At 44.9% G+C, this 14,144-nt stretch overlaps 1 protein-coding gene across 1 annotated transcript in view; it reads left to right on the top strand.

Annotated features, from left to right (window-relative positions):
* The window catches only part of SCGN (secretagogin, EF-hand calcium binding protein), a 29,162-nt gene extending 16,668 nt beyond the window's left edge, over nt 1–12,494 (top strand). The window contains exons 7-11 of the mRNA XM_075705977.1: nt 8,252–8,307; nt 9,801–9,846; nt 9,965–10,024; nt 10,933–11,001; nt 12,366–12,494. Of these exons, the coding sequence (XP_075562092.1) occupies nt 8,252–8,307; nt 9,801–9,846; nt 9,965–10,024; nt 10,933–11,001; nt 12,366–12,494 (360 nt within the window). The remainder of the gene's footprint in view (nt 1–8,251; nt 8,308–9,800; nt 9,847–9,964; nt 10,025–10,932; nt 11,002–12,365) is intronic.
* The last annotated feature ends 1,650 nt before the right edge of the window (nt 12,495–14,144 follow it).

The following is a 14,144-nucleotide window of genomic DNA, read 5'->3' as shown; positions in this document are numbered from 1 at the left end:
CTGCAAAGCCCAGCAAGCTTTGCTGGCTCCCAGCTGCTTCCCTGAAAGGCTGGCAGGTTGCAAGCTTCAACTCTTCCTCTGCCTTATCACAATATAGCTTTTATCCTGCAATCAGCAACATAATATTTGGTGTAAATTTAGCATCAGTCACCTGGATTTCAGAGCAGCTTATATCTAATCATCTAAAAACAAGAAAAGAAAAGAAAAAAATAGCTCATTTCTAATGTCATTCTCAAGGGTATAATTTGAGTTCCACTAGCACACATCTACCATTGCAATTTTCTAAATGATTTTTCAGATGGGACTGCCTTGATTCTTGTTACAAAATCTGTGTTTGTACCTGAAGAACAGCTTGGTATGCAAGCAGACAAGGAGCTGCCCACATATTTTGCAATACCGTGTTATGTATGCATGATGCATCTTTGCCTAGAAATGTGACCCTTTAGAGCAAAGTGAAAAACTGCACCATTACAGAAGAGTGTAGATTTTTTTTTTCATATTTATAGGCGAGTGAAGGGAGAGGAATGCAAGCTACAGAAATTATTTTCCAACTGGCAGAGCTTGAAAACAATAAAACCCCATAAACTACGGCTAGAACAAACCCCTTCCTGGTAGTGCTTGCAGGTAGCAAATAGCTTTTATGCTGCTCTGTTAAGGTTTCCATCCCCCGTGGCTAATCTCTGGCCAGGTGCTGGGAAACAGGTGATCTGAAGCTTGTAGGCATTGGATGGTTCATTTCCTCCAACTTCTTTCCTCTTCCAATAATTTCCCAAGAAAGATCTGTGATTTCTGCTGCCCCAGTGGAGCTAGATATCAATCCAGCCCGGGGCTGACAGCCAGGATGTCTAGTTTCTTCTCCCATGGTTTTTTTATAGATTGGCTTTGTATCTTTGGAGAGGCAGTTTAGTCTCTACGCTACAGAATAAAATTTGATCTGGGAAAAAGGATGCTTTGTATATCTGGGGAAATCTACAATCTGAAATGCGAATCTAGCTTGTGAGGACAAAAGTTTGCAAAGCTGCAATGCCAAAAGAATCAGGGATGTTAAAGGTTATTAGAAAATGAGGGTAAGGCAGATGATTTTTTTTTTCCACTTGCAATTCTTTGCTATAAACTGAAGATCAAGGATGTTTACAAACATACCTGATCCCAAGAGCTAAGGCAGGATGTGAAATTATAACATGCATAATCTTACCCTGCGATATCCTGTAGTAAAATAGAGTATATGAATTCTGTACATCACAGCAATGTATCCACATGGACAGCATCTCTATAGTAGCTGCATGAAGTGGTTGCACGGGAACTTACCTGAAATAGGAGGGCAAAATTGCAACAGGAGGGGAAGAAAGGGAAGAAAAATTCAGTCTTACATTTGCAGTGCTAGATTAAAAACAGAGAATTGACTCAAGGAGCCAAGAGCAAAGGTATGATGTCAAGGGCCAGGGCAATGAGAGCTCTTTGCTTTCTCTCTCTGCTTTCCACGTGGAGTAGGGAGCTGCTGAAGTGCAGAGTCCCGACGGGACTCCCACCACCATCGTCTGGGAAAACAGGGGGCAGTGGCCCTTGCATTTCATTCCTGAGGCTTTCACAGACTTGCTATTGTATCATTAGCAACCAGCAGCACCAATCTCTTTACTGCAGAGTAGAAATACTTGTATTTCTCTCCCCTATTACTTTGCTCCCACCCTTTTCTCTGTGCAAGGTCTTCGGCACAAGTACCTGTTTCTGCTGCTCACAGCTACAGGGTCTCTCAGGGTGGCCCACTGATCCTACTCAGGACTTTCAAGTGCCACTGTAATAACATTCAGTTGAAATAAGCTGTGTCCCAAGGAGCAGTAAACCCATCTGTCTCCATGGGACTTTACAGATCTCTGCCCTCTTTTCTGTACATCCACAGCTGGCTGCATACATCTTGAGCAGCTACTGATATGCTGAGTGGACCCTAGAGCCTTCTGGAGATAGGGATAAAGGGGAAAAGATAGAAATTATCATTTTAAAGAAGCTAGCCCAGGCATGGAGGAAAAAAAGAAAAAAGCAATTTATGATTCTGTGCTGGGTATTTGCAGCTTTAGCTTGTGAGAGGTGTGAGCAGCTATCATACCAACCAGAGCATGCTAAATACTTGCCGCTTACTTATGCTGCTATGAATGATCTTACACCACATTAAAAAAAGTTGGGAAGAGGGAGAAAGTATTTCTTTTGGAAGAGATTGGTTGACTCCAGAAAGGAACATCACTTTATCGGGTTGCTTAGAAGCCATTTCTTAAGAGGCTATTCTGTTTCCTTGTGACCTTGACATCATCTCTTCAGAGAACGCTGATATAGATCAGGGATTTGATGAAACCTTGGAAAGAAAACAGATAGCGAACACGTTGGCATTGCACAAGCCCCGTGAGTCTGCTAAATCAAATCTTAAAGAGCACTAAAGCCACTGGGGAGAGCCACAAAAGAAGAACATTTGAATTCTTAAGACTCTTCACGAGGGAATTAAAGTAGCAACCCTGTGCTGAGGAAGCCCCTTTGCAGGCAGAGTTCTTGTTAGTTTTCGTGCCTATGTATATATATGTTTGTATTAATAGTCATTAAGTGTGTATTAATATTTATTTATATGTACCTACTTGCATGAGAAAATACATAGTCATGTGCAGTTCTGAACCCTTGAAAACAGTCTGTGGGTTTGTTGTCTTCCCATGGGCATAGACCAAGAGCTGTCAGCAGGGAGCAGGTGCTTGGAGACAGAAACAAAACCTTGTATTGCTCTGAGCCTCTCCAGGCCATGAGAAGATGCCCCAGGGGTCCTGCAATGTGTGCTCTGGGAGGTGGGGTGGGCATAGCTGAAAATGGAGGTTTTTAAAAGCATGGTGGGAATATTCTGCCTTCCTGAAATATCACAAGCTGGAGAAATTAAAGCTTGTCCCCTTACTGCTTCACAATGAGAAGGAGGATGTGGAGGATGACAGCAGTACTAACAGCCTTTCCCAATCCCTCTCCACGTCCCCTCAGCCCCCCAGGTCAAGCTGTTATTGAACACCGATGAACACCCAGCTCACGTGTGCATTTGACAAAATTTTGCCATGAGTGACAGCTTCCATACCTGTGCATGCACATAGCTGTGTACTTAAGCAAAATATTGTAAATGAATATGAACCAGATTTAAGACATAGTTTCTGATGAAATTAAGTATTCATACTTTTTTCTTCTATAAGAACAAAATTCTCACTCAGCTTTTCCATCTTGGCATATGTTATGACCTTGTTCATAGAAACACTGATAGTTCACACCTTCCCAGATAGCAGCATGCTACTTCTAGTTTGTAATCCCAATGCCTGCAAGCCATGTGCAGGGAAAGCTCATTATTGAGGCAAACTTCAGCAAATTAAGTTATATATACTGGTGAAACAGTCACACATGCAACACTGACATTCACTTTTTGCATTGCCTTATGTTGATAATATCAGACTGAGCATAAACACGTCCTTTAATTTGAGCATTATTATACTGCAGCAAAATGTAAAGGATAACCTGCCGCCCCCACCAAGTCAGCATGCCATCTTTGCCCACCACAAGCTAAAATTCTAGAGAGGCAATAATATAAGTGCAGGGAGTAATAATTCAACAAGCACTGGTCATGAACTACAGCATTTGAAAGTTAGTAGATGGAGATGGCTGAGGTTGAAGTCTTAGCCCCAGAGAAGTCAATACAGAAATCCTCCCAGGTGTAAGTGGGTTACAGCTGTGCCAGGGTTTTGCTGTGCTTATCTGCAAAGGTTGTCCTGAGGACTGAGCTACGTACCCCGAGCAAGCGAGCCTGCAGCTGACTAGCTGAGGGCTCCTCATCTTCTCAGTGCAAAGGGGAACAGGTTGACTTCTCTCTTCTTCATCTGAAGATGGTTTGTGTCCATGAGTATGCATTGTGGACTACCCTCATTGTACACGGGGGGATTTCTGATGTTTTTGTGGCTGCTGCCTGTCCCCTCTGCAAGGACAATGCTAGAGGCTCAGCCTGGTCACTACTTTGGCTGTGAAAGCCTGTCTGTCTCTGCTCAGTGCCAATGCCAGTGTACTTCTGTAAGGGAAAGAAAAGTTAGAGCACAGAAAATCCAGGTGATTTAGCCCCTTAACACCTTACTGGCCAAGCTAGTTTATCTGTGTTAATGAAGTCTCTTATGAAGAAGAGACTCTCAAAGAAGAGTCTCAAAAAAATGGTGTAATAATAGAAAGACAAATCTTTGCTGTACTGACAAAAGACTAAACAGAGTTTGTTATGTTTGTTGACACACTGAGCAAACTTCCCAAAGCCCTAGAAATATGGTAGGAGTGGAGTAAAGCTTAAAAGACTGGTTGCCTAAAGGACCAGTCTTTGTACATCCCTTCTCCTGGTAGTGGTCCATGCTGGCCTCCCTCCCAGGCGGCTCCGTAAGGATGCCATGACTCCCAAGAGACTGCATCCCCAGTGATGCACTGACACTGCAACCATCACATCTCCTAACACCAGCCACCACTATTGCCGCCCCGCCATCTCCAGAGAGCTTCCTTCTGGCTTTGGGTGGGTGCAATTCCTCTTGTTGCTTTGCTGCGTGTGATAGAGGGCCATACACAGCTGATGAACACAATGGAGGGAAATCTGCCACCCATGTCCCTTCTAGACTTAATCCCTGTGGTGCTGTCACCTCCAGTTTTGCACCACACTTGCTGTAGCATAAGCCAGGGGAAGCAGAAAATTCCATTTAAGCTCAAACTTCATTTCTGAAGATCAAAACCAACAGAATTCAGGAGCCTGCAGGCTTTTGAAAACCCCAGCAGATAACACCTTGGTCTTTTAGGAACCAAAACACTCTTAGAAATCCTGCACTAAGCGACTCATCTAGACTACACAGGCAATCTGGTCAGGCAGAGCACTGAGCTTTTGTCCCAAGGGCACCTCGCCAGCCACAGGGCCCTCCTGTTGCTCTGCAAAAGCCTTTGTGCCCCCGTCCTTCCCTAAGGAAAGAAGCCATAGGCAGTCCTGCAGGTCGGGCACATGCCTGTCTTTATATACCCTCAATAACTTTTGTACTCACTGGCCAGTTTTAGTTACAGCTGTCAGGTATAGATGCCCCCGATGTATATATTTGTGAGAGCAGAGGTCAGGCAAGAGCCAGCTCTTCCCATGTCCCACCTGAGGGCTGACACACTTTATTACATGCAGAGAACCAGAACCAGAGAAGGTTTAAAAGCAGGCTTTAGTGACTCCACTGATCACAGAACTATTTATTTTGGTTGTTTACTTCTCTCCTTATCTCTGTCACGGAAAATAATTCAGATTTATAATCTTACATTGCTCTTCAAAGCATGTGTGTGTGTCATATCCTGGTGTTTCAGTGGCTTTTTTACAACACTGGGCTGGGAAAGCAGAGATATTTCCTTTGCTGAATTCAAAGCCAATGGCAGTTTTTATTTCACACTTAAAAAAAAGGAGATGTAACAACTCTTATTTTGCAAACGCAGATCTTACTTATGCTCTGTCTGCCTCAGAGTGCATGGACTACGTTCAAACAAACAGAACTAAGACTTCCCTGGTGCACTGCCATTAAAATGTCAGTGAATTAATTTGTGCAAACACTTTAAAACATGGGGTAGCTTGACAGTAAAATAAATGCACCATTTCATAAAGCATACTGCTAGATGCAACAAAGCTTTTAGTAAAACTGAGTGCTATTTAAACATGCCAGACCTCATCCTTAACCACATTGAGATGTTTCATATCAGCCTGGCAGCATAAATATACCTTTCAAGAGGGTAAACTGAAAATCCATCAAGTTTAACATACCAAGATGGTGTGTAAAGGCAAAAGTTTAAATTAGAAACAATGTCATAACAATTCCAAATATCTACTTCTCCCATGATGTACGCTTTGTCATATGGGGTGAGTACCCTCTGTCATTTTTTGTGTACTTATGTACACAATTAGCAGATCAGATCAATGCTTGAAATTTGAAAGTTTAATTAAGAAATGTTTCCCCAGGCTTTTCGCAAGTAATGCAGCCTGAGATTGTCATGTAGTGGGTATGCATGAGCTCCAGTTGTCCAGATAATATGATTAGGTCTATCTTATTAGCTGTGGTACCTGAACTAATTCAGTGAACATTATTCCATTTTCCCTACATGTTTTCCATCTTTCATGTGGAAGTCACTAGACAAGAATTAGCTTGGCCTAGCTCTTCCAGACAGACTTTTCTTTCTGTTGACTGCTATGGGCAATCAAAATATTGCATATGTTTGAAATTTTTATTCAGGACACGTTGCAGAAAAATGTGAAACCATTTGAAAATACAAAGATTCTCTCCTAGTATTGCAAAAGCACAGCTGAGTGAAGGAGGTCAGAGAGGGGAGCTGGTTAGCTGTAAGTAGACATGGTCAACCACTGAAAGTTTAATGTTAAGCTCAAAGATGGGGTTCAAATGAAGCAAATTGACTGGAGATGTTACTTTTCATTAAGCATTCCACTGAGGAAAGTATTATCTCTGAAGTTAAATGTGTTTTAATGGGGTCTGCACTACTGCTGGAATATTGTAAAGGGTTCAGAAATGGATAGAGTTGAAAACCACCAGCTCAGAAAATTGATAATGAAGCAGAAAGACTTTCACATCTAAACCATCACCTCTAGTGAGGTGCCTGCAGAATAACACCTTTATCATCCAGGAACTGAAAGCTCAGGTCTTTCTCTCTGATGGCAGTGTGAGGCTGTCGTTGCAAGGACATTTCTCGTCTCTGCGGCACCAGTGAAAGCAGCTCCTGCTCCCATCCCTCCCTCCAGCCTTGTCCCGTTGTGGCCTCAGCAGAGACCAGGGAAAAGTCCCATATTGTAGTGGGATAACTGATGGGGCAGAAGGCAGGATGGAATAAGTCAGATAAGCTGGAGAGGGACAACTTGGACTGACGCAGTGTGGAATAAAGTCCTGTTGCAGAATCTTATCTAAACCCAGTGCAATAAAGGCTTACAGCAGGCTCACCATCCTTAGTGTAGACGCCTGCCCTCGAGCAGGGGGCAGGGAGGAGGTAGCGCTGATGAAATAGGCATCGTATTTATGCAAGGGCTCCCTGTGAAATTGCAGCTCTCCAAATACCCTGTGAAATTGCAGCTCTCCAAATAATATCTCTCCTCATGCACGTGTCAGGCTCTGCCCCAGTTTCACTGCTGGGAAGTGCTCGGGACCTGCTGCTGGCTCTCCCCAGGGCTCCTACATGGTCAGGCTGTGTCATAGAGGACGATCCTCTCCCCCTAAGCCTCCTGAGATGGGGACTGGTGTGGGCCTTCTCCAGCAGGTGTGCAATTAATTACACCAAAGATGTGTAGTGACTGGTTACTTATAACCATTAAATAAGCAAATGAGATTCATAAAGGTAAGATTAAAGCATATTCCATTACTGAGTATCTGCCAAAGAATGGCAACCCATCTTAGTAAAATACTAACCTTCCCCCGCCTACAATGTGGAATACACTTTTTCTAGAACTTGGAGCCATGAGTTATTCATTCAGGTTTGCAACCCATTAAACGTCTCCCCCTCTTTCCCTGTAACAGACTCTTATTTGTGCCTTGCAGAGAAGCACAGTGCCATGTACAATAAATAAATAAATAAATAGTATCTGGTGGTGACTCATTGAAAAGATAATATTAAGGAAAAGGTAATATTAAGGAAAGGCTAACTTTTGTATTCACACAGCTTAACCTCTTGACGTTGGCAGCCTGAATCTCCTTCCAAGTGCTTTCTGACAGCAGGCTTTGAGCCAAGCAAAGCCCACTGGCTTTAGCGGTGTAAAACCCCAACTTGAGTGTCTTTCAGAAGGTGACATTTGCACCTCAGCCACTCAGTAGCCACAGCAACAGTCAAAGATAAGGATGGAGTCAGGCTGGAAGCATTTAGTGTTTCCCCCTTTTTTTTGGCATTTTTTTCAGGGGCCATGGCAAGGCCAGTATTTAGTTTCTTAAGGCATTTGCTGGAGACCTGTCTTTATCCCTGTGTAAGGCGGGAAGGGAGCGGTGCTGGTATTTGATTGCTTGGGTTGTTGCTGCCAGAAAGCTGGAGGGTTTTGCTATGCTCCTGTGCCACCCTTGCACTTGGTGCTAGCAGGGGACGCCATGCTGCCTGGGGTTTGGGCAAGCATCCTGAGCAAGCAGAGGTGAGGGCACAGGGCAGAGCAAAATGTATATTGGCTTTTTTGTATGTGTGTTCTCCTCAAGGCCTATTTTATCTCTGTCTTGATTTTTAGATGAAAATCTTTGACAAAAACAAAGATGGTCGACTGGACCTGAACGACCTGGCAAGGTAGGCTTTAATAATATTGATGGGGTTTTTCAGCTTGCAGTGGCAGATCCAGGCAAGGTGATGATCTCCCTCTGGGGACGTACATTTGACTCCTACCTCCTTTCAAATTAAATCAGGTACTCGGATGCAGGTATCCCAGGTCTCTAATGCATGATCCCCATTGCAATAGTCTGAGAACCTAGAGCTGGTGACCCTGAGCAATGCCAGGACCTGTTTGTGCCTCACCAACACGCTCTGGCATGATCCGTGCTACCTCTGCGATGCTCCTTGGGAGGTGATGAAGCAGCCAGTGGCACCATTTCTCCAAAAGAAGGATGACAATCCCCTTCAGCAGGGTCACAGGTGTGCATTTACTTCACATCCTCATGAGCAGCAGGGATTGCAAAAATTTTTGCTGCTTGTTTGAGGCATAAAGGTGCCGCTGCAAAGGAGCTTGCCAATGGCAGTAAGAAAGGATTTGGAGAGACAAGGTGAAGACACCTGTGAATGAAGCTGGGGACTTAGTCATGGGCCTCTGTCTCTTTTTTGTCCTTGGTACCTCAGAGGCTTTTATATGATTTTCACTGCCTACAGATAGAGAGTATGCCTCTGTCTGTAGATGTATGTGCAATGACTGGATGGGACTTTAAACGTGCAGGTACAGTCTTAAAACACTGGTTTGGGGGATGAGAGGAGAGAGGTACTGGTTTGCGACTGCTACTTTCTGCTTGGGATCACGACGGACGCCAGCACAAATAACTGCAGCGCATGTGGCAGTTCGCTTTGACCACTGAATATATAAACAGAGGCAGAACAGAGAATATCTGAAGGGGGTTGCTCTTGTATTTTCCTTTTAAATACGGTTCCCCTACTGCCCCCTTGCCCCATGCCAGCTGAGGCTCCCCTCTGGTCGGAGCACATCCCTCACCCCCCAAACCCTTCAGTGTGCAGACACAGCTCAGCACACCCGGTGTCGCAGGCTCTAAAAACCTCCGGGTGAGCAAAGAATCTGGAGAAAAGCTTTCATCAGTGCTTTGAGGGGCTTTGGGAGGGAGGAGGGGAAAGGAGAGGAATTTGGCCAGTCTTGGTGCTCAGGCCAGTGTTACTTTGTCCTTTACTTTTACAACCACCAATTCTCCCTCCAACAGAGAGCAATAAATTACTTTCCTTTAATGCAGCACAGCAATCCAGTTACGAGGAATGATTGTCTGGTAGCTCTCGCTTCGGAGGCTGACCACCTCCATCGCGCTGGACCACCAGAAATGCTTCTGGGAGAAGCAATGGTGCTAAGAAACACATTTGCGGTGAGCCAAAGGGCGCCCGCCATTCCCCATCAGACAGGCAGGGAGGCATGTGTTCATGTAACAGCCCTCCGTAAATAACCCCGCAGGCGATTTTCTTTTTTCAAAGGCCTATAATCTAAAATCTCTTTGCTTTACGAACCGGAAGAATTTGGAATAGTTTGTGTGCAGATGATAAAGGGGCAAGATCGTAATTTAAATCTCTCCATTCAGGATTCTGGCACTGCAGGAAAATTTCCTTCTTCAATTTAAGATGGATGTAAGTAGCACTATTTTTTGATGCATCGATCCCGTCTCTCTCAGCTAAGATAACCTGGGCCCAAACTTGAATCTATTTATTTTTTTCTTTTTCATTTGCTTGTCCTGTCTACATATAGGCTTGCAGCACAGAAGAAAGGAGGAGAGATTTTGAGAAGATCTTTGCACACTACGACGTTGTGAGTCCCAGAGGCTGTTCCCTTGCAGTCTTTAAATGACACAGATTTAACACACGCTGCTCAGACTTCTTCCTCCCAGTGGGTGCTGTGGGGGTCACTCAGGAGCTGCAGCTGTGCCCGAGCCCATGGGCCAGAGGGGCCCAGGCACTAGGCTGGGGGGGTAAGCTGGGGACAGAGGGGCGCGATGCTCAGAGACCCCATGGCAAAGGACCCATTTTGACTTTCTCCATCGCCACGGCCAGTGCTGCTGCGTTAGCACTATCACCCTGCAGGAGATGCAAGGAATGTGGAGGAGGTGGTGTCTTTAGCTCTCGCAGTCTCTGGAAGTTTGGGACCTGCATCACCACCACCTAGGAAAATAAAACCCCTACTAGCACTGAACCAAGGGTTATCTATGGAGTCTGGCCTAGGACAGACATGACCACCTAACTGCCTGTTAGAAATCAGCGATTCAGTGCCACTTCTGAACAGTCACACAACACCCTCAGGGTGGTGGCCAGCAAGCCTCACAAAATGGTGGCAGATGTTGCTCCCGTTTGAGGAGAAGAGATGGTTTGGGAAAAAGGCAGGCATCTTAGATATTAGATATTATGAAGAAATTCTTCACTGTGAGGGTGGTGAGACAGTGGAACAGGTTGCCCAGAGAAGTTCTGGATGCCCTCTACCCAGAACTGTTCAAGGCCAGGTTGGACAGGGCTTTGAGCAACCGGATCTAGTGGAAGGTGTTCCTGCCCATGGCGGGGGGGGGTTGCACTAGATGATCTTTAAGGTCCCTTCCAACCCAAACCATTCTAGGATTCTATACTCTTTATGCTATAAAGCTTAGTGACCAGGTGGACCTACTGACCAGTAAACGTTGTTGTGTTTTTGACTTACTGGAGCATTTTGATGTTTCTTCCATCTTTCAGAGTAAAACAGGAGCACTTGAAGGCCCAGAAGTAGATGGGTTTGTCAAAGACATGATGGAACTGGTCAAGGTAGCTTCATGGCTCTTTCTATTCATTAATACCTTATATTCCAAGAGGAAGGTAATTGTTATGGTGAAGTTATGTAAATAGAGAGGCTACTGCGAAGGTAGAGTCAAATTTCACTTTGATGAGCAGCAGAAATTAATGTCATGGTCTCAGCATAAACACTGTAGAGCATTTCACCATATCACAGAAATTCTGCCTGACATATTAATACACCTTCACTTGGCAACTGTATTTAAGAAAGGTCCATTCTAGCTCATACTCTGAATTAGGCAGATGTTACAGCATCACAACCTGGTCTACGTGGATCAGTCATCAGAATTTCTTTCTTCTGTTCTCACTGTGAATATGGTCCTCAACAGCATGACCTCACTGTTCATTAGCTCATCACAGGGCTACACTTGAAAATAACTTGAGCTCTACCTCTAATCAAGAATACCATGCCCAGTGTGTCACCAGTTTCTTACAGACAGCAGAGTCCATCTGCATTGGATTACCTTGTTTCCAGATGCAGTCCGAGATATAGTTTTTGATCCAAATATAGTCTGATCTTTGGCACCCTCCATGCCTGAGCTGTTGCATTGCCACACAGTGTGACCCAACACAGGGACACCTGCACTCCCATGTCTGTTTAGTGGAGAGCAGAGAATGCAGCTGCATGCTGATGCCTGTGTGTGCATGTACATTATAGCCATGTGGTGTGTAGGGAAGTGTGTGAGGGCAGGCAGGATGTTGGATTTGTGCTCTGTGCAAGTGTGTCCAAAGGAGCAAGGGTTGTACTTTCCCTTTCCCTTCATCAGCATCATCCTTGGGCACCACAAGCTGGGCGTATGAATTTGGTCTCCTCCTGAGAAAGTGGGAAGCAGAGGAAGCGGTACGGCATTAGGAGCATACAGAGACAGTGTAGCCTGTAAAGTATGCCTTTAGCATTCATTTGATTCACTAAAGGTATTTTTAAGTTGCTGGCTAGCCTGTAAAATCGTAGCCTGCTGACAGAAATGCCACATCACTCCTTGTGTAGCAGGTTTGAGAGAGGAAACCAGATGAAAGCACAGGACCAGTAGTGCAGCTGTCTGTATTGGGCAACTTTCTGCACACTTTTGTTTGATATGGATCAGATACTGATGGCCTTGACTAAGCACAAAAATCATGTTGCATTTCCTTGGCCCACACCTCTTCTGTTTTGCAGGGCATCCTTGCCCCATTCTCTGTTCACTTGCCCACCTCGTATGAGCTGACGTGGGGTCAGGCTGTTTGGTAGCTCCTCCTCGGGTGGATTTTCCTGCCACTGCACAGCCTGCTGCTTTACAGGGCTGGGGAAATCCAGAGCTGTTTTGCCTCTCAGAACCATTTTTCTCTTTTGCCTGCAGCCCAGCATTAGCGGGGTCGACCTGGACAAGTTCCGCCAGATCCTGCTCAACCACTGCGACATGAACAAGGATGGGAAAATTCAGAAATCCGAACTGGCTTTGTGTCTTGGGCTTAAAATGAACCCATAGGTGGAAGAGTGCTCATGGTTGCGTTTCCCTTGTGAGATTTGCCTGCTGCTCCTTGTAGAAGTGTGTCCGTGCTGCCGTGTGAGTGGTGAGGAGCAGGGGCACCGCACTGCCAGGCTGGAGAACGGCTGCATGAGGATGCGGCAGAGTGGGATCTGCATGGAGGGCCTCCCTGCTCCGCCACTCCCTTCGTGGTGTTCGCTCGCTGCCGCCACTTGTGGGTCCCCTTAGCAATGTCTCTGCCCACGAGCACACCAGCAGCTCAGAAAAGGGGTTGCTGTTCTTCTCCTGCCCCCATGAAATGCTGCCCTGCCCGTCCCCTAGGATAGGGACAAGCATCTCCTTAAAAATGTCCCATCAGTGCGCTCAGAGCGCAGCTACTAGGTGTTTCTGATGGTCACCTTATTTGTGAAGTCATTACTTTGGTCAGCATCGCGCTTTGTCTGTGCATTTAAAATACTGGATGGATGACAGTGTATTTGTGCAGAAATAAAAAATGGCAGTTACAAAAATTCAGCAAGATTGGAGTTTATGTATTATGTGCGGAAAGCCATCTGCCGCAGGCTGGCAGACCGTACATAGTAGCCATTTTATATAAAATGCATCAAATGGCAAGAGGTTTTGTGATGCCCATCAGCTGTGGTGTTTAAATCTGCCAGGAAATGAAACATGGTAGATCCTTCTCACGGGGAAACCACACACCCCAGGAAATAACATCACCTACAGGATGAAGCCATGGAGTAACATCACTTCTGGAGGAAGCCTTTCTTCCAACCTGAACTGAAACATATACAAGGTTTCTATAAACTGAAAAACTGGAAGGACAGAAGCCTAATGAGAGCAGAGCTCTTAAGCACATGCTTATTTTTTTAAAATCCATAAGAGTTAGTAAATACTTGTAACCTTTATTGAACTTAAAGCTTCCCATCACTGCCGGGCCATGAGTGTAATCCTGGAGCCTAATGGCAGCAGTATCATTTGTGCCACATGTTTCCCCATTCCAAATGCTTTGACTGCGTATTCAGAAAGTGCCGCACCTACGCTTTCATGCCCAAATAATTCTTAATTTCTGACAAGAAAACTGCGGAGGAAGGGTTGTTGGCAAAACTCTGCACATTTCAGCATTTCTGTCTCCTACGGATGAGAGACCCAGATTTGACACTACAAGTGTCTTTCTGATTATGTTCTTTGCACAAGTCAGTACAATGAAACACTCTTTTTATACACAGTTTTATAAAAATTAATCAGAAATTACCTTCATTCAACACAAATAGAGTTGGGGATGCTGGTTCAATAAAGCACTTAAGAACATACACAACTTTAGAGATATGCTCATTTTCTATTTTCACTGAGGATAAGCTCACAGACCAAACAAGTGCTAAATGCGTGTTTCACCCCAGCACAGAACTAGGGCTTTAAACTCCAAAACTGCTTTTTAGCACCCTGGCAGCAACACAAATCACAACCGCAATAACAGAGCTTTATAATGGTTCAGAAGAACTATAAACAAGGAATCAGGCCTTAGCAGCAGCTCCCCAAGCCATCAGGGATGCACTTTTATTCATCGTACCTCCAATAGGATGTGACTTACCAGCCTAAATAATTATGCCTTTAAGTTTATTCTTCTGTTTCTCTCTCTTCTTTCAGCCTCTA

Source organism: Pelecanus crispus, chromosome 2, assembly GCF_030463565.1.
Source record: "Pelecanus crispus isolate bPelCri1 chromosome 2, bPelCri1.pri, whole genome shotgun sequence".
Lineage (NCBI taxonomy): Eukaryota > Metazoa > Chordata > Aves > Pelecaniformes > Pelecanidae > Pelecanus > Pelecanus crispus.
This window is presented reverse-complemented; position numbering and strand designations above follow the sequence as displayed.